The 20833-nt window shown below is 45.6% G+C and overlaps 1 protein-coding gene across 3 annotated transcripts in view; it reads right to left on the bottom strand.

Annotated features, from left to right (window-relative positions):
- The window catches only part of LOC139416924 (SRSF protein kinase 1-like), a 29062-nt gene extending 9860 nt beyond the window's left edge, over positions 1-19202 (bottom strand). For 2 of the 3 annotated variants that reach the window (XM_071166101.1, XM_071166100.1), the window contains exons 1-12: positions 19147-19202; positions 18443-18497; positions 10175-10311; positions 9073-9181; positions 8538-8625; positions 8199-8393; positions 4726-4891; positions 4559-4584; positions 3365-3599; positions 2358-3056; positions 1089-1189; positions 716-823 (exon numbers count right to left, since the gene is read on the bottom strand). In XM_071166101.1, coding sequence (XP_071022202.1) covers positions 716-823; positions 1089-1189; positions 2358-3056; positions 3365-3599; positions 4559-4584; positions 4726-4891; positions 8199-8393; positions 8538-8625; positions 9073-9181; positions 10175-10311; positions 18443-18497; positions 19147-19159 — 1932 coding nt within the window. In that variant the 5' untranslated portion in view covers positions 19160-19202. The remainder of the gene's footprint in view (positions 1-715; positions 824-1088; positions 1190-2357; positions 3057-3364; positions 3600-4558; positions 4585-4725; positions 4892-8198; positions 8394-8537; positions 8626-9072; positions 9182-10174; positions 10312-18442; positions 18498-19146) is intronic. The other variant, XM_071166102.1, reaches the window with a different exon arrangement.
- Between the last annotated feature and the right edge of the window lie 1631 nt (positions 19203-20833).

Genomic DNA, 20833 nt, shown 5'->3' with positions numbered 1-20833 from the left:
TCTGTGATTCTTTGAAATACAGAATACACAGAGAATTGATTTGATAATATACATTCTTCACATTTAATGACAGAAAACGCCACGACAGAGGGCATAGGCCCACCCACTGGGGAGCCTGGCCCAGCCAATCAGAGTTTTTCCACACAAAAGGGGTTTATTACAGACAGAAATACTCCTTCAGACGATCCCACAGGTGAAGAAGCCGGGGGTCCTGGGCTGGCGTGGTTACACGTGGTCTGTGGTTGTGAGGCCGGTTAGACGTACTGCCAAATTCTCTACAACGACGTCGAAGGCAGTTTATGGTAGAGAAATTAACATTACATTTTCTGGCAACATCTCTGGTGGACATTCCTGCAGTCAGTATGCCAATTGCACGCTCCCTCAAAACTTGAGACTTCTGTGGCATTGTGTCATGTGACAAAACTGCAAATTTTAGAGTGAACTTTTATTGTCCCCAGCACAAGTTGCATCTGTGTATTGATCATGCCACACCTGTTAGGTGGATGGATTATCTATTGCAAAGGAGAAATGCTCACTAACAGGGATGTAAACAAATTTATGCACAACATTTGAGAGAAATACATTTTTTGTGGGTATGGAACATTTCTGTGATCTTTTATTTCAGCTGAAACATTGAAACATGGGACCAACATTTTATATTTTTGTTCAGTATGTATGCATGTAAAGTGTGTAAGTGGTTGTTGTCCAGTCTTACCATGCAGGCGGTACTCCATATGTCAGCTGGTGTGTTGTAGCCAGAGCCAATGAGCACCTCTAGAGAACGGTACTGTCTCGTCTGAATGTCTTCTGTAAAGTGCTTGTGCTGCGGAGGAGACACAAAGGTCAACGGGACTACTAACTACGGTTTCTACTCAGATCAGTTCAAATAGAGAGAGACAGGTAGACCCTGATCTGAGTAGAAACAGTAGTTAGTAGTCCCGTTGACTAAGAGTGAGCATTTCAGTGAGTCTATCTGGAGGGTGCCCATTTTCCATTGCACCAGGCAAGCTCAACTAAGCAGGCAGGCAACATCGATGCCTGGTAGACTTAAGCAGGAAATCCCTTGGGTCATCTGCACAGATACTCACCACCCAGCAGGCGTTCCCCAGGTCTGCTATCTTGACCTTCAGTCTGCCTGCATTAAGTGGCTCCAGGGGGTTGACCAGGAGGTTTCCTGCTGCTAGTTTGGCTGCATCCCCAGAGAGCGCGAGGGAGAGAGAGAGAGCAAGGGCAAGTTGGAGGGAGAGAGAGAGAGAGAGCAAGGGGAAGGTGGAGGGAGAGAGAGTGGAAGGGAAAGGTGGAGGGAGAGAGAGAGAGGAAGGGAAAGGCGGAGAGGAAGACAACCAGCCATTTCAACACTGACCTGACAGTAAAATAAAGGACGAACACAAACTACTGTACTTAAAACTCAGGATGAGGCGATCACTTTGTTCAACCATAACTAACCTTCTGGTTGTATCGCTAGAGATAAACATATAGCCATGGAGACAGCTCCACCACAAGGCAGGGCTCTGAAAGTGAGACCATTTTACTTAAATATTTTGCTGTGCGACCTGACATTTTTATTCAGGAGCACCAGTGCGCCTAGAAAAATGATCACCCAGATGATAACTGTTGCAACGTAGAGCAGCCCTGCAACGTAGAGCAGCCCTGCCACGTAGAGCAGCCCAGCCACGTAGAGCAGCCCAGCCACGTAGAGCAGCCCAGCCACGTAGAGCAGCCCTGCCACGTAGAGCAGCCCTGCCACGTAGAGCAGCCCTGCCACGTAGAGCAGCCCTGCCACGTAGAGCAGCCCTGCCACGTAGAGCAGCCCTGCCACGTAGAGCAGCCCTGCAACGTAGAGCAGCCCTGCAACGTAGAGCAGCCCTGCAACGTAGAGCAGCCCTGCAACGTAGAGCAGCCCTGCAACGTAGAGCAGCCCTGCAACGTAGAGCAGCCCTGCAACGTAGAGCAGCCCTGCAACGTAGAGCAGGCCTGCAACGTAGAGCAGGCCTGCAACGTAGAGCAGCCCTGCAACGTAGAGCAGCCCTGCAACGTAGAGAAGCCCTGCAACGTAGAGAAGCCCTGCAACGTAGAGCAGCCCTGCAACGTAGAGCAGCCCTGCAACGTAGAGCAGCCCTGCAACGTAGAGCAGCACTGCAACGTAGAACAGCACTGCAACGTAGAGCAGCACTGCAACGTAGAGCAGCCCTTGGGTGCCATGGAGATTCATGAACATGGTTCTTACAGTAACGACAAAGAAAACGTCGTTACATCAAATATTTTTTCATTGTGCTCCTACATTTTTTTCAGCTTAGGAACAAACGTGCTCCACCCTGCATAGCAGCGTAATGTTCACAACAAGATGGTCTACTCACCATCCTTTAGACTCTCCTGTTCTCCTCCATACTGGATGTTATCCAGCATCTCTGTGGCCTCCTCCTCCTCCCCATGACTCCTGTTCTGCTCCTCATCCTCCCAACTCCTATCCTGCGCCTCCTCCGTGACTTCCTCCTGATTCTTCTTCTCCTGTTCCTCCTCTTCCGGTGACAGCTCCTCCTCCTCCCGGACCCTGAAGCTTGTTGACTCCATCTCAGATGCTTCTCTCCTTATCTCAGTCACCTTCCTGGGTAGAGCTCCACTCCCCTCCTCACTCTCTGGGGTCTTAGGTTCCTCTGTTTCTGGGGACACCAGGCCATTACACACGGGTTGAGGAGGTGGAGACTCCTGACCATTTGACACCTTTTTTGACCCCTGTGGGTTTGATAATATTGACTCCTGTGGGTTTGATAATATTGACTCCTGTGGGTTTGATAATATTGACTCCTGTGGGTTTGATAATATTGACTCCTGTGGGTTTGATAATATTGACTCCTGTGGGTTCGACTCCTGAAGAAGACCGTGATCTTCTGCTGGGTCTGTGTTACCATTGTGTTGGTCTTCCTCCTTCCACTGTGCCTTCCTCTCCTTTGTTTCATCTTCCTCTTCCTCAGGACGAAGGCCGTTAAAGTTCACCTCTACCTCAGTTATTATGCTTTCTGGTACGAACCGCGTAACTTCCGCACCCGCAATGTACGCTGGGTAAACAAGAAAAGAACACATCATTAGATTTAGTGGAGGCTGGACTAGTAGTTCCCTTCTAATTAGTCTGATTCTGTGTTGTTCTTCATCCTGGTCTTGGAGACCCACTGGGTGTGCAGGTTTTTGTCCCAGCCCAGCTGGGCTTGATAATTAGTAGATTAGTTGAGCCAGGTACATCAGTGCTGAGCAAAAAGCCTGTAGAACCCAGTGTGGATCTCCAGGCCCATGATTGAAAAAGACTAATCTAACCAACTTCCCCTTGAGAGACAATACATTTGTAATGAGTTGAATTCCAGATACTCACCGGTTGTGTCTTGGCTGGCTATCTCCTGTAAGGAAACCTGTCTGAGAGGAGCACAATATGTCCGCTGCTGTTTGGAAGAGACTGGAGACTCTGGGTCCTCTTCATCCTCCTCATCTCCCCTCCCCGGAGCCTTCTCCATCTCCTCCAGATCCAGAATGCACTTCTCCAACAGCTCCGCCTGACGCTTCTGCTTCTTCTTTAATTTCTTCTTCTTGTTCTTGGACATTTTGGCCACCTGGAAAAGAGGAAGACAAACAGTGAGCCAGACAGAACACAACAGGGGTTTAGTAACAACAACGACAGGGGTTTAGTAACAACAACGACAGGGGTTCAGTAACAACAACGACAGGGGTTCAGTAACGACAGGGGTTTAGTAACAACAACGACAGGGGTTTAGTAACAACAACGACAGGGGTTTAGTAACAACGACAGGGGTTCAGTAACAACAACGACAGGGGTTCAGTAACAACAACGACAGGGGTTCAGTAACAACGACAGGGGTTCAGTAACAACAACGACAGGGGTTCAGTAACAACAACGACAGGGGTTCAGTAACAACAACGACAGGGGTTCAGTAACAACAACGACAGGGGTTCAGTAACAACAACGACAGGGGTTCAGTAACAACAACGACAGGGGTTCAGTAACAACAACGACAGGGGTTCAGTAACAACAACACCAGGGGTTTAGTAACAACAACAACAGGGGTTTAGTAACAACAACAACAGGGGTTTAGTAACAACAACAACAGGGGTTTAGTAACAACAACAACAGGGGTTTAGTAACAACAACAACAGGGGTTCAGTAACAACAACAACAGGGGTTCAGTAACAACAACAACAGGGGTTCAGTAACAACAACAACAGGGGTTCAGTAACAACAGGGGTTCAGTAACAACAACAACAGGGGTTCAGTAACAACAACAACAGGGGTTCAGTAACAACAACGACAGGGGTTTAGTAACAACAACAACAGGGGTTTAGTAACAACAACAACAGGGGTTTAGTAACAACAGGGGTTTAGTAACAACAGGGGTTTAGTAACAACAGGGGTTTAGTAACAACAGGGGTTTAGTAACAACAGGGGTTTAGTAACAACAGGGGTTTAGTAACAACAGGGGTTTAGTAACAACAGGGGTTTAGTAACAACAGGGGTTTAGTAACAACAAACAAATCTCAAGCAGAGACAACTTACTGCTTTTGGAGCTGGTGCTGTGCTGACTGAAAAGAGACAGAGCCAAGTAAGAATACAAACCAATAATAACCTTGTGCCCAAACCCAGAAAAAGCAGGGCCTCCCAATAAACTGGAAGTAGGGCACTGCATCACAGTACTCAGTGTGTACTGTGTGTATAGCCCCTACCTGCGGACCCTGAGGGGGGGGGAGCCCCTGCTTTCTGCCACTCTGTAGCCTCTGCGGCCAGCCTCCTCACATAAGGCTCATTCACCGTCAGCAGGATGTTCTCTGGCTTGATGTCAGTGTGGATGATCTCACACTTGGTGTGAAGGTAGTCCAGGCCTTGGAGAACCTGAATAACATGACATTTTAGTCATTTAGCAGACGCTCTTATCCAGCGTGATTTACTTTCACTGCATTCAATTAAAGGAAGATAAAACAACCACATATCAGATATGGCAAGTAAAAACCTTCAAACATCCACAAACACTTATAGGGGGAAACAATGTCTCTCATCACACATTGTTTAGATAAATGTGGATTCGAGTAGCTAGCTAGGTAGCACACGCAATATTTGGTTCTGGATTCTGAGATTAGGGTAGCCAAGGTACTAGTTACCCGTCCACGTGTTGCTACTAGTTACCCGTCCACGTGTTGCTACTAGTTACCCGTCCACGTGTTGCTACTAGTTACCCGTCCACGTGTTGCTACTAGTTACCCGTCCACGTGTTGCTACTAGTTACCCGTCCGCGTGTTGCTACTAGTTACCCGTCCGCGTGTTGCTACTAGTTACCCGTCCACGAGTTGCTACTAGTTACCCGTCCACGAGTTGCTACTAGTTACCCGTCCACGAGTTGCTACTAGTTACCCGTCCACGAGTTGCTACTAGTTACCCGTCCACGTGTTGCTACTAGTTACCCGTCCACGTGTTGCTACTAGTTACCCGTCCACGTGTTGCTACTAGTTACCCGTCCACGTGTTGCTACTAGTTACCCGTCCACGAGTTGCTACTAGTTACCCGTCCACGTGTTGCTACTAGTTACCCGTCCACGTGTTGCTACTAGTTACCCGTCCACGTGTTGCTACTAGTTACCCGTCCACGTGTTGCTACTAGTTACCCGTCCACGTGTTGCTACTAGTTACCCGTCACGTGTTGCTACTAGTTACCCGTCCACGTGTTGCTACTAGCATTTCGCTACACTCGCATTAACATCTGCTAACCATGTGTATGTGACAAATAAAATTTGATTTGATTTGATACTAGTTACCCGTCACGTGTCGCTCTTGGTGCTACTAGTTACCCGTCAGGTGTCGCTCTTGGTGCTACTAGTTACCCGTCATGTGTCGCTCTTGGTGCTACTAGTTACCCGTCAGGTGTCGCTCTTGGTGCTACTAGTTACCCGTCAGGTGTTGCTCTTGGTGCTACTAGTTACCCGTCAGGTGTCGCTCTTGGTGCTACTAGTTACCCGTCAGGTGTCGCTCTTGGTGCTACTAGTTACCCGTCAGGTGTCGCTCTTGGTGCTACTAGTTACCCGTCAGGTGTTGCTCTTGGTGCTACTAGTTACCCGTCAGATGTTGCTCTTGGTGCTACTAGTTACCCGTCAGGTGTTGCTCTTGGTGCTACTAGTTACCCGTCAGGTGTTGCTCTTGGTGCTACTAGTTACCCGTCAGGTGTTGCTCTTGGTGCTACTAGTTACCCGTCAGGTGTTGCTCTTGGTGCTACTAGTTACCCGTCAGGTGTTGCTCTTGGTGCTACTAGTTACCCGTCAGGTGTTGCTCTTGGTGCTACTAGTTACCCGTCAGGTGTTGCTCTTGGTGCTACTAGTTACCCGTCAGGTGTTGCTCTTGGTGCTACTAGTTACCCGTCAGGTGTTGCTCTTGGTGCTACTAGTTACCCGTCAGGTGTTGCTCTTGGTGCTACTAGTTACCCGTCAGGTGTTGCTCTTGGTGCTACTAGTTACCCGTCAGGTGTTGCTCTTGGTGCTACTAGTTACCCGTCAGGTGTTGCTCTTGGTGCTACTAGTTACCCGTCAGGTGTTGCTCTTGGTGCTACTAGTTACCCGTCAGGTGTTGCTCTTGGTGCTACTAGTTACCTGTCAGGTGTTGCTCTTGGTGCTACTAGTTACCCGTCACGTGTTGCTCTTGGTGCTACTAGTTACCCGTCACGTGTTGCTCTTGGTGCTACTAGTTACCCGTCAGGTGTTGCTCTTGGTGCTACTACAGTGCCTTGCGAAAGTATTCGGCCCCCTTGAACTTTGCAACCTTTTGCCACATTTCAGGCTTCAAACATAAAGATATAAAACTGTATTTTTTTGTGAAGAATCAACAACAAGTGGGACACAATCATGAAGTGGAACGACATTTATTGGATATTTCAAACTTTTTTAACAAATCAAAAACTGAAAAATTGGGCGTGCAAAATTATTCAGCCCCTTTACTTTCAGTCCAGCAAACTCTCTCCAGAAGTTCAGTGAGGATCTCTGAATGATCCAATGTTGACCTAAATGACTAATGATGATAAATACAATCAAGTCTCCGTATAAATGCACCTGCACTGTGATAGTCTCAGAGGTCCGTTAAAAGCGCAGAGAGCATCATGAAGAACAAGGAACACACCAGGCAGGTCCGAGATACTGTTGTGAAGAAGTTTAAAGCCGGATTTGGATACAAAAAGATTTCCCAAGCTTTAAACATCCCAAGGAGCACTGTGCAAGCGATAATATTGAAATGGAAGGAGTATCAGACCACTGCAAATCTACCAAGACCTGGCCGTCCCTCTAAACTTTCAGCTCATACAAGGAGAAGACTGATCAGAGATGCAGCCAAGAGGCCCATGATCACTCTGGATGAACTGCAGAGATCTACAGCTGAGGTGGGAGACTCTGTCCATAGGACAACAATCAGTCAGTCGTATATTGCACAAATCTGGCCTTTATGGAAGAGTGGCAAGAAGAAAGCCATTTCTTAAAGATATCCATAAAAAGTGTCGTTTAAAGTTTGCCACAAGCCACCTGGGAGATACACCAAACATGTGGAAGAAGGTGCTCTGGTCAGATGAAACCAAAATTGAACTTTTTGGCAACAATGCAAAACGTTATGTTTGGCGTAAAAGCAACACAGCTCATCACCCTGAACACACCATCCCCACTGTCAAACATGGTGGTGGCAGCATCATGGTTTGGGCCTGCTTTTCTTCAGCAGGGACAGGGAAGATGGTTAAAATTGATGGGAAGATGGATGGAGCCAAATACAGGACCATTCTGGAAGAAAACCTGATGGAGTCTGCAAAAGACCTGAGACTAGGACGGAGATTTGTCTTCCAACAAGACAATGATCCAAAACATAAAGCAAAATCTACAATGGAATGGTTCAATAATAAACATATCCAGGTGTTAGAATGGCCAAGTCAAAGTCCAGACCTGAATCCAATTGAGAATCTGTGGAAAGAACTGAAAACTGCTGTTCACAAATGCTCTCCATCCAACCTCACTGAGCTCGATCTGTTTTACCCGCCACGTGTTGCTCTTGGTACTAGTTACCTGGCGTATGATGCTCTTGCTACTAGTTACCTGGCGTATGTTGCTCTTGCTACTAGTTACCTGGCGTATGTTGCTCTTGCTACTAGTTACCTGGCGTATGTTGCCCTTGCTACTAGTTACCTGGCGTATGATGCTCTTGACGCAGGGCAGAGGAAGGCCCTGGTAGTTGGACTTGATGATCCACTTCAGTAGGTGGTGCCCCAGCACCTCAAACACCATGCACACATGAGTTCCGTTAACGCCGGAGATCTTGAAGTCATCCAGTAGCTGAACCACCATCTCCCTCTTGGGATCGTCAGGGTCCGTGTTTCTCACCTACGAAGCAAAGCCAGGAAAAAAACAAAAAACTCATCAGAACAAATGTGTCTGACAGGAAAATAGAGGAGGGAGGCATTTTACAGATGAAAACATCAGCCTGATGTTATGTTGGGTATAAATTACTGTTAGGGTAGTACTCACAGATCTGAGCAGTTTGATCTCATCCACGGCTGTCTCTGTGTAATGCTCTGCACTCTTCACAACCTTCATAGCCACAAACCGCTTCACCCTACAACACAGACTGTCAAGTCAGTCAAGCTGACACAGAAGACAGTCTCTCTGTCCCAAATGCACCCTATTCCTTATATAGCCCAATACTTACAGTGGGGGAAAAAGGTTTTTAGTCAGCCACCAATTGTGCAAGTTCTCCCACTTAAAAATATGAGGCCTGTAATTTTCATCATAGGTACACTTCAACTATGACAGACAAAACGAGAAAAAAAAACTCCAGAAAATCACATTGTAGGATTTTTATGAATTTATTTGCAAATGATGGTGGAAAATAAGTATTTTTTTAAGTGTGAGAACTTGCACAATTGGTGGCTGACTAAATACTTTTTTTTGCCCCACTGTATGGCTGTGAGCCAATACAGTGCCATTTCAAAATGTGCTCAAAGAACACATCCACCTTTGCATGTGTGTTATCAGAGAGAAACAGAGGAGAAGAAGCTCTTACTGTATGTCCCAGGCCAGCCACACAGTGGAGAAGTGTCCCCAGCCCAGCTTCCTGATCACATGGTACCTCCCATTGAACAGGTCTCCTATCTTCACATGGTGGTAGCCACCTAGACAAACAGGAGAGGGAGAATGGAGACAGAAGAAAAGCAAGTTCAACATTCATTATTTTGTTATTAGGACTATATATATATATATATATATATATATATATATATACACACACACACACACACACAGAAATAAAATACTAACATGCAATAATTTCAACAATTTTACTGAGTTACAGTACATGTAAGGAAATCAGTTAATTGAAATAAATAAATTAGGCCCTAATCTATGGATTTCACATGACTGGGCAGGGGTACAGCCATGGGTGGCAATAGGCTCACCCACTAAGGAGCCAGGCCCACCCACTGGGATGCCAAGCGCAGCCAATCAGAATATGTTTTTCCCCACAAAAAGAGCTTTATTACAGACAGAAATACTCCTCAGTTTCATCAGCTGTACGTTGTGAGGCGGGTTGGACATACTGCCAAATTCTGTATAGCAATTTTTAAGGCGACTTATGGTAGAGAAATCAACATCTCTAGTGGACATTCCTGCAGTCAGCATGCCAACCGCACGCTCCCTCAAAACCCTACACATTTTAGGGTGGCCTTTTATTGTCCCCATCAAGGTTCATCGGTGTATTGATCAGGCTGGTTAATCAGCTTCTTGATATGCCACACCTGTGAGGTGGATGTATTATCTTGGCAAAGGAGAAATGTTCACTAACAGGGACGTAAACAAATTTCTACACAAAATAAGAAAATTAAGCTTTTTGTGCATATAGAACATTTCTGGGATCTTTTATATCAGCTTCTATTTTATTAAAATGTAAATGTGTGAAATTTGAATTTAAGTTTTGGAACTAATAAATATACATTTTGGATACTGTCGGTATTTCACTTATTTTCACCCAGATCCGAGTTCCGTGGCAACCGAGTGGATCCGAGTTCCGTGGCAACCGAGTGGATCCAAGTTCCGTGGCAACCGAGTGTAGTCTGGGGGTACTTCCTGGAAGACCTCTAGGACATTGAGTGTATATAAGGGCAACTCACCTTTGCAGTAGTCGTTGGGGTCTTCCTGCTCCTCGTCATCAGAGCCTAGGATCTCCTCAGGCTCATCTGGCTCCTGGGGAGAGGCCTCTGGCTGGGGCTGCTGTTGGGCTGCTGTCCCTCTGGGGTGGGCAGGATGCCTGGAAGACACACATGAATGTTATGACGGTATAATAACAGAACATAGTGCCTTCAGAAAGTATTCATACCCCTTGACTTATTCCACATTCTTGTGTTACAGCCTGAATTCAAAATGGATTAAATATACTTTTCACCCACCTACACACAACACTCCAGAATGACAAATTGAAAACATGTTTTAGACAATCTCGCAAATATATTATAAAAAAAAAATACAGAAATCGAATTTACACAAGTATTCACACCCCTTTGCTAGGCCACTCCAAATTTGAGCTCCGGTGCAGCTAACTTCGTTTGATCATTCTTGAGACGTCGTTACAACTTTGGAGTCCACCTGTAGCCAATTCAATTGTTTGGACGTAATATAAGAAGCAACACAACCTGTCTTTATAAAAAGGTCCTGTTGTTAACAGTGCATGTCAGTGCAGAAACTATAGCGTGAAATCCAAGGAATTGCCCGTAGATCTCTGAGATAGACAGGGGTAGCAAGTAGCCTAGTGGTTAAAGCGTTGGGCCAGTAACGGAAAAGTTGCTAGATCAAAACCCCGAGCTGACAAGGTTAAAAATCTGTCGTTCTGCCCCTTAACAAGGCAGTTAACCCACTGTTCCTAGGCCGCCATTGTAAATAAGAATTTGTTTTTAACTGACTTGCCTAGTTTAATAAAATAAATTAATAGAATTGTAATGAGGCATACCTGGGGAAAGGGTTTTAAAAGAGTCTATAGAGCTGTAAGTTTCCAAGAGCACAGTGGTCTCCATCATTGGGGAATATAAAACATATGTAACTACCCAGACTCTGATTAGAGCCGGCCGTCTGACCAAACTACGCAACAGGGCAAGAAGGACCTTGGTCAGGGAGGTGACCAAGAACCCAATGACCACTCTGACAGAACTACAGAGTTCCTAGGCTGAGGTGGGAGAACCTTCCAGAAGGACAACAGTCTCTACAGCACTTCATCCATCTGGGATATAAGGGAGAGTGGCCAGACGGACGCCACTCCTGAGAAAAATGGTACATAACAGCATGCTTGGAGTTTGCAATTAGGCACGTGAGAGACTTCGAGCATAAAGATTATGGTCTACTGAGAAATAAAATGGGACTTTGGCCTGAATGCAAATCGCCACGTCTAGAGAAAACCAGGGACAGCTCGTCACCCATTTAACACCATCCCTACCGTGAAGCATGGTGGTGGCAGCACCATCCCTACCGTGAAGCATGGTGGTGGCAGCACCATCCCTTTTCATAAAAATAGACATTTTCCCTTGGATGACAAACATTTCCCCCTAGAGATGAGTGACTTGCCTTGGCATTTACACTGACATTTGATACAGGACTGTTGCCCTTTCCATTCAAGACATCCCAAAGCAGTGACAGCCAGCTAACTGCCTTACTGCTCTCAAAATAAACTCAAGTTATTCACATACATAGGATGACTGCAGTGAGGATATCCATTGTTAGAAAAATACAAAAAGTATTTGCCAGAACTCTAGGCTGTGTTGTTCTGGGTGCAGACGAGACTAGGCTTTGTTGTTCTGGGTGCAGACGAGACTAGGCTGTGTTGTTCTGGGTGCAGAGGAGACTAGGCAGTGTTGTTCTGGGTGCAGAGGAGGCTAGGCTGTGTTGTTCTGGGTGCAGACGAGACTAGGCTGTGTTGTTCTGGGTGCAGAGGAGACTAGGCTGTGTTGTTCTGGGTGCAGAGGAGGCTAGGCTGTGTTGTTCTGGGTGCAGAGGAGACTAGGCTGTGTTGTTCTGGGTGCAGAGGAGACTAGGCTGTGTTGTTCTGGGTGCAGAAGAGACTAGGCTGCGTTGTTCTGGGTGCAGAGGAGGCTAGGCTGCGTTGTTCTGGGTGCAGAGGAGGCTAGGCTGCGTTGTTCTGGGTGCAGAGGAGGCTAGGCTGCGTTGTTCTGGGTGCAGAGGAGGCTAGGCTGCGTTGTTCTGGGTGCAGAGGAGACTAGGCTGCGTTGTTCTGGGTGCAGAGGAGACTAGGCTGTGTTGTTCTGGGTGCAGAGGAGACTAGGCTGCGTTGTTCTGGGTGCAGAGGAGACTAGGCTGCGTTGTTCTGGGTGCAGAGGAGACTAGGCTGCGTTGTTCTGGGTGCAGAGGTGACTAGGCTGCGTTGTTCTGGGTGCAGACGAGACTAGGCTGTGTTGTTCTGGGTGCAGAAACTGCCATAAGTTCTGATAATGCCTTAATGGGCCGGGCATTTCCACCATCCATAATGTCACGCTTCAGTTAACCCGTGCTGCGAACTTCATCGTTCTCCTGCTGCTATAAATATAGCAGCACAGCAGATAGGCGTTACATAACATAGGACGTCTGCAATGTGTGATGGCATAGTGTGGGTCGGCTTGGCTGTTGGGGATAAACCACAACCATCTTCATCCTTTCTATAATAGGACAAGGGCTGCACATTTTGGGGAACATTCAGGAGGAGGAAACTTTCCGTGGTAATTAAACAGGAATATATGGGAATTAACGGAAATATATGCAAATTAATATTAATACCGTTTAAAATGTAGATATTTACCGTATCATAAGTAGACACTTGCAAATGATTAAATCCTTCCAAATAGAAAAATATATATAATTTAGTAACTAATTAAATGAGTTGACTCTTCATGGGATGATTTCACTGAACAACAAAAGGAAATATTGAATGATCCATCACATCTCCCAAAAACGTTTTTCAACATACATCTGTAAAATGATAGTCTAGAAACTAAAGCTTTGGTTGTCTTCCTCTCAGGCTTCCATGTCTTCTCCCTGGACCTCCTCAATGTCCACCTCTTGAACGTCAGACTCTGAGGCCTCATCTTCACTGTCACTTTCCAACCTTGTTGACGATGGCTCGTTGTCAGGTTCAAAAAGCCTCAAATTTGCCCAGATGGCCACCATTTTGTAAACTCTTGTATTGGTCTGCCTGTTGCATAATTTGGTGTGTGTTCCCAGGCAAGGACCAGTTGCGCTCTGAGGCAGCTGATGTTGGTGGGATTTGGAGGATGATGGAGGCAACAGGGGAAAGAGCTTCAGATCCACAAAGTCCCTTCCACCAGGTGGCTGATGAGATATGTTGGCACGACTGCCATATTGCATCTCCATTCCAAAACCCTTGCTTAGAAGTGTACTTTTCCAGACTGCCAAGAACCTTTCCCTCGTCCAGATCGTGGCGAGACGCGGTAGTGATGACACCATAGGCCTTGTTGATCTCTGCACCAGACAGGATGCTCATTGTCACCTCCAATAGAAGTAGAGGGACTTTTGTCAGAGGTTGCTTGTTTAGCGCAGAGGGAACTTTATGCACTTGGCCAGATGATTCTGTATCTTTGTTGCATTCTCCACATATGATTTGGCACAGTATTTGCAAATGTACACAGCTTTTCCTTCTACATTAGCTGCAGTGAAACGTCTCCACACACCAGATAGTGCCCGTGGCATTGTCCTGTAAAGATTAGAAAAAAATTAAACATGCATGGAAACAGGTGAATTAACACTCCTTAGTTAGCAGGCTCAAGCTAGCAAAACCCCACATGGTAGCAAAAACTAACTAGCAGAAATTGTCAACAAGTTAAAAATGATTTCAACTCACTTTGCTGTAGGCTACTATTTACTAGTTAACAAAAAAATCATGCATGTCATAAAATATATTCACCCCACCCAGTATTGTAATCAAAACTTACCAGAATGCATGTAGTCCTTGGCTCAGACAGTATGGTAGTGTGGGCTCAATAACATCTCATTAGTGGGCAAGATCTTGAGAATCAGCTGTACATGCAGAGGGTTGCAATTCCATTGAATTGCGGATGGTTTAACCAAAATATGCCACAAGACCTAGAATTGCCTTTTGTGTATCTCACAAAAAAAAGTTCACTGTTATAAGCTAACTTTTTTTGATGAATTTACGCAAAATTCCACAAATTCCCGGGCTTAACTTCCCATGGAAAACTCCCACGAAAAATACCACAAATTTACCAGAACGTTTCCAACCCTTTGCAACCCTAAACAGGATTTACTAAAATACTGTACATCATTCACAGTATTCATTATGGGTGTTATAGGATTACTTGAGGTCTAATGTCATCCTGGACAGGGCCAAGAGTCACCAACATGTGTACCACACTGTGTACCTGTCGTGGGATGCTTTAATCTGACCCAGTTACTTCTGTCCGCTTTAAATCTTGTGATATATAATTAGGGACTGGTTTACTGTAGACCTGGGACACCAATTAACAAATTAACTGAGTACAAGTAACTGTCAGATGGAAACAAAACAAAAACAGAAGTGCATTCAGACCCCCAGGAGTGGCCCTGCTGTATGGATTCAGACCCCCAGGAGTGGCCCTGCTGTATGGATTCAGACCCCCAGGAGTGGCCCTGCTGTATGGATTCAGACCCCCAGGAGTGGCCCTGCTGTATGGATTCAGACCCCCAGGAGTGGCCCTGCTGTATGGATTCAGACCCCCAGGAGTGGCCCTGCTGTATGGATTCAGACCCCCAGGAGTGGCCCTGCTGTATGGATTCAGACTCCCAGGAGTGGCCCTGCTGTATGGATTCAGACCCCCAGGAGTGGCCCTGCTGTATGGATTCAGACCCCCAGGAGTGGCCCTGCTGTATGGATTCAGACCCCCAGGAGTGGCCCTGCTGTATGGATTCAGACCCCCAGGAGTGGCCCTGCTGTATGGATTCAGACCCCCAGGAGTGGCCCTGCTGTATGGATTCAGACCCCCAGGAGTGGCCCTGCTGTATGGATTCAGACCCCCAGGAGTGGCCCTGCTGTATGGATTCAGACCCCCAGGAGTGGCCCTGCTGTATGGATTCAGACCCCCAGGAGTGGCCCTGCTGTATGGATTCAGACCCCCAGGAGTGGCCCTGCTGTATGGATTCAGACCCCCAGGAGTGGCCCTGCTGTATGGATTCAGACCCCCAGGAGTGGCCCTGCTGTATGGATTCAGACCCCCAGGAGTGGCCCTGCTGTATGGATTCAGACCCCCAGGAGTGGCCCTGCTGTATGGATTCAGACCCCCAGGAGTGGCCCGGCTGTATGGATTCAGACCCCCAGGAGTGGCCCTGCTGTATGGATTCAGACCCCCAGGAGTGGCCCTGCTGTATGGATTCAGACCCCCAGGAGTGGCCCGGCTGTATGGATTCAGACGCTCATATCTGACTTGGGCGTGCCGTGGTCAGAGTCACAACCACACACAGGTGTGATGTCATGAGCTAATAATATCAATATTTACATAGTGACATTTCCAGAAACGCTGCATTCCTCCTGCCTACAGAGAATAGACACGCTGTATTCCTCCTGCCTACAGAGAATAGACACGCCGTATTCCTCCTGCCTACAGAGAATAGACACGCCGTATTCCTCCTGCCTCCAGAGAATAGACACGCCGTATTCCTCCTGCCTACAGAGAATAGACACGCCGTATACCTCCTGCCTCCAGAGAATAGACACGCTGTATTCCTCCTGCCTCCAGAGAATAGACACGCTGTATTCCTCCTGCCTCCAGAGAATAGACACGCTGTATTCCTCCTGCCTCCAGAGAATAGACACGCTGTATTCCTCCTGCCTCCAGAGAATAGACACGCTGTATTCCTCCTGCCTCCAGAGAATAGACACGCTGTATTCCTCCTGCCTCCAGAGAATAGACACGCTGTATTCCTCCTGCCTCCAGAGAATAGACACGCTGTATTCCTCCTGCCTACAGAGAATAGACACGCTGTATTCCTCCTGCCTCCAGAGAATAGACACGCTGTATTCCTCCTGCCTCCAGAGAATAGACACGCTGTATTCCTCCTGCCTACAGAGAATAGACACGCTGTATTCCTCCTGCCTCCAGAGAATAGACACGCCGTATTCCTCCTGCCTCCAGAGAATAGACACGCCGTATTCCTCCTGCCTCCAGAGAATAGACACGCTGTATTCCTCCTGCCTCCAGAGAATAGACACGCTGTATTCCTCCTGCCTCCAGAGAATAGACACGACCAGAGGCCATATAGTTCAAACACTCAAAGCCTGTAATGAATCAACTGCTGCTATGGAAACCAAAAGGACAGGTGCCATTCAAAGTCTTCTCAGAAACTTCACACAAAGCATGCACTGCATTGTCTATATCACCACCATGCAGAGTCAGAACAATGCACTAGGCCTACTGTGTACACAAAACATTAAGAACACCTTAATATTGGGTTGACACAAACCGGTGCGCCTGGCACCTACAACGCCCCTCTGAATGGCACACACAAACAATTAATCTCAAAGCTTAAAAATCCTTCTTTAACCGTCTCCTCCCCTTCATGTACACTGATTGAAGTGGATTTAACAAGTGACATCAGTAAGGGATCATAGCTTTCACCTGGATCCACCTGGTCAGTCTGTCATGAAAACAGGAACCCTCAACCCCTCTTGGAAAGAGGAGAGGTGTAGGCTGTGTCTTTGGCATGTAAGAAGAGAGAGCAATAGTAATGGCGTCTTTTTCTAGGCAACAACTCAGCCATAGTTCGTTGGTCAAAGCCAATGGGGAAATTAATGTTTATTTACATTTTTTATAAACACTGAAAATAAGGCCTGTGGTAAACAAGCATAGGAGATCTTATTTCATTTTGTTCTGTCAGCTAACATCACTGTGAATTTTGAAGCATTTAGGTAATAAAGAAGAATAAAAAACATGCTTCATAATTCATAAAGGTCATGTTAACTGACTCATATAATCAGAACAAAACATATAAGATCTCATCAGCCTAGGATAACCTCAGACCTTCCGTTCAGCATTTATCCCAACACACGACAGCAGAGAAGTCGACCCACTGTTCTGTTAGTTGTGTATCTTTACACAACTTTCCCCAGGCCTATATAGACTATTGTCTCGTTAGGTTATAACACAGAAAATAATCTGTTTTGTGATACCGGCACAGTGATATAAATTGTGAGGGGTAAAATTATTCATTTGGTTTCTAACGGTCAGACCCCTAATGCTGCCAAAACAACACTTGAAAATACAGTGTTTCATTCGGTTGTGTGTTGCTTCGGATTTTAAACAAAGCTGTAGTTTGTAATTTAGGTCAAAAAGTTGATGTCTTTGCCGTGTTATCTTGCGGTATTACTTAACGGCCTTTTAGAAAACAGAATGGATGATTTGGAGTGGAATTGTTTTAACACAGGCTTCCTTCTTTTCACTTTCTCACACTGGCCAGTAATGTGGAGTGAACGCAATGTAGATCCTTATGCAATTTCAAGTGTTGTTGTGGTGGCAGCATCATGTTATGGGTATGCGTATCACCCACAGGGACTGGGGAGTTGGTAACAATCAAAAAATAATATGAAAGGAGCAAAGCCCAGGTAACATGCATACCCATAACATGACACCTCAGTCTTCTGAAAACATTTTATTTTTCTGTGCCAAAGACAAACTAGCTTTCCAAGAGGTGTTGTGTTCCTGAATGTTCCAGTCTCCTTCCTGACTTAAATCTGCTTTAAAAAAAAAATTAATCGGAGACCAGGTTTGACAATTGCTGTCCATCAATGATTCCCAACCAGATTGACTGAGTGAGGAATTTTTTACAAAAACAATGGATATACAGTATGTTACCCTAACAGTTGTGCACGGTCGGTAGATTAGTATTCAAAACAATTCACAGCTGTCAAAAGGTGCTTCACCAAGTATTAACTATGGGATGTGAAGACAATCAATAAAACCTCATTTTGTATTTCTAAGTGGAATAGGTTGAATAGATCGATTGGGTGAATGTAATCACTTTTAATTTTAAGGCAGCAAAATGTGAAGACTGTTCAAGGGGTGTGGAGAGTTTCACACAGAACTGTACTTCAACCTAAATAAATAATGAACTAGGTGTTATGGTGTGCGTGTGGTAGAAAAAACGGATGGCTATTGCAAAATCAGAACAGTCTGCTGTGCAAGTCTGGAGTGGACAGCACGTGTAGTCTAGTAGTAATGTGACTGTCACAGATCACAACGACCAGTCAAGTTAGTACTTTTTAGCACACCACGGAAACTGGACCTTTGGGCCTCGAGCTGATTCAACGCCTTGGTAAAAAAAACAACAACAACAAATGACTAGGTCATTAGACATGTTTGTTGGCCAGTATGTTTGTGCATTGCAGAATGACTCACTTCTTGCTGGACTTCTTCGCTTTTGCCCTCTTCTTCCTCGCTTGAAGAGCTAAAACTAATGCAATGAAAGAGATGTATTCAATATCTAGGTAGCCATCACTTCAGCAGTATATTTATCTAGCTCTGTCCATGTAGTGACTCACTGGACGAAACGTTATGTATGACATCTGAAAGCTGGCCTGTGAGCCAACTAGCAAATTAATTATTAGCCAGCTAACATTAGCCACAGTTGTTAGCTAACTATAGACAAAATTAAATTGTGGTCGCATTAGCTTACATAAGTGAGCTACTGGTTGAAGATATTCAATAACGTCCTCTTTTAAAAAGGAAGAGACAACTGCGATGTTTGGCCAGCTAACTAGCGTGCAACCACCACTCACTGAATATCTGCTCATGCCAATCGCACAAACAAATACAGGACTCCGTCCACGTTTACTCAATTACTTTATCATAGTTTGCAATGACATTAAAATCAATGGATTGTAGTTAAGGGGTCAGGTTGATGGTACTAGCTTAGTTAGCATTAGCTAGCTGCGCCAGTGCGTTCAGGGGACATGCAATTCCACAAAACATTTCGTACTTAAAGAGTACGTCGATACAATGAACAGTAACTTTAAATACGACACTAAAATCACGTTTGTTCATATATATTATGTGAACACCAAACAGATTAATTGTGTATTTTATGCCTTTATAACAATTACCTTTTCTCTCCATGTTGGTCGGGAAGCTCGCGTTCTGCCAACAGCAGCACAAACGATGACGTCACGTGCATATGTAATGACAAAACCTTCAAATTAAAAGCCCACGTTTCAACACCAACAAAACCGACGCGTACGCAACTATGTGGCAAACAGACGGGGTTGGCTTGGATTGTTGACAACATATAAACTATATTTGGTCTACAATGTTTGTTGAAAACATAAACACATCTCCATAGACAAACATTGGCAGTAGAATGGCTTGTACAGAAGAGCTCATTGACTTTCAACATCGCACTGTCTTAGGATGCCAATTTTCCAACAAGTCATATTTCTGCACTGCTAGAGGTGCCTGGTCAACTGTAAGTGCTGTTATTGTGAAGTGGAAACATCTAGGAGCAAAAACGGCTCAGCCACGAAGTGGTAGGCCACACAAGCTCACAGAACGGGACCGCCGAGTGCTGAAGTACGTAGTGCATAAAAATCATCTGTCCTTGGTTGCAACACTCACTACCGAGTTCCAAACTGCCTCTGGAAGCAACTTCAGCACACAATAACTGTTTGTTGGGAGCTTCATGAAATTGGTTTCCATGGCCGAGCAGCCGCACACAAATCTAAGATCGCCATGTGCAATGCCAAGTGTCAGCTGGAGTCGTGTAAAGCTCACCGCCATTGGACTCTGGAGCAGTGGAAACGCGTTCTCTAGTGTGATGAATCACACTTCACCATCTGGCAGTCCGACAGAAGAATCTGGGTTTGGCAGATGCCAGGAGAACGCTACCTACCCGAATCCATAGTGACAACTGTCAAGTTTGGTGGAGGAGGAATAATGGTATGGGGCTGTTTTTCATTGTTCGGGCCCCTTAGTTCCAGTGCAGGGAATCTTAACGCTACAGCATACAATGACATTCTAGACAATTCTGTGCTTTCAACTTTTCTGCAACAGTTTGGGGAAGGCCCTTTCCTGTTTCAGCATGACAATGCCCCCGTGCACAAAGCGATTTCCACACAGAAATGGTTTGTCGAGATCAATGTGGAAGAACTTGACTGGCCTGCACAAAGCCCTGACCTCAACTACATCGAACACCTTTGGGATTAAATGGAATGCTGACTGCAAGCCAGACCTAATCGCCCAACATCAGTGCCCGACCTCACTAATGCTCTTGTGGCTGAATGGAATTAAGTCCCTGCAGCAATGTTCCAACGTCTAGTGGAAAGCCTTCCCAGAAGAGTGGAGGCTGTTATAGCAGCAAAGAGGGGGGACCAACTCCATATTAATTCCCATGAATTTGGAATGAGATGTTCGACGAGCAGCTGTCCACGTACATTTGGTCATATAGTGTATCTGGCCAACCAGCACCACAACAACTCACATGCTTCTGCCCCATTTAAGTATGCACATCCTTTTAGTAATGTTTTCAGCTAACCCATCTATAACTGCTTCAATATATATATATATATATATATATATATATATATATATTCAATCAATGGCCACTTTTATTGTGGTAATAAAATGCAATAAGTAATTTATCAAAACAAATAAATGTTATTTTTTAAGACCAATAATGAAAAAAAATACAAACGTTGAGACTGGTATGTTAAGGATATTGTGCTGTAGAGAAAAAAAAACTCACAATCGGTCTCAGCTAGTAGGGTGGAAATGATTCAGTAATGTCTCTACTAACCA

The sequence above is a fragment of the Oncorhynchus clarkii genome, chromosome 9 (assembly GCF_045791955.1).
Source record: "Oncorhynchus clarkii lewisi isolate Uvic-CL-2024 chromosome 9, UVic_Ocla_1.0, whole genome shotgun sequence".
Lineage (NCBI taxonomy): Eukaryota > Metazoa > Chordata > Actinopteri > Salmoniformes > Salmonidae > Oncorhynchus > Oncorhynchus clarkii.
Note: the sequence above shows the minus strand (reverse complement) of the source record. Positions and strands in the feature narration are given on the sequence as shown.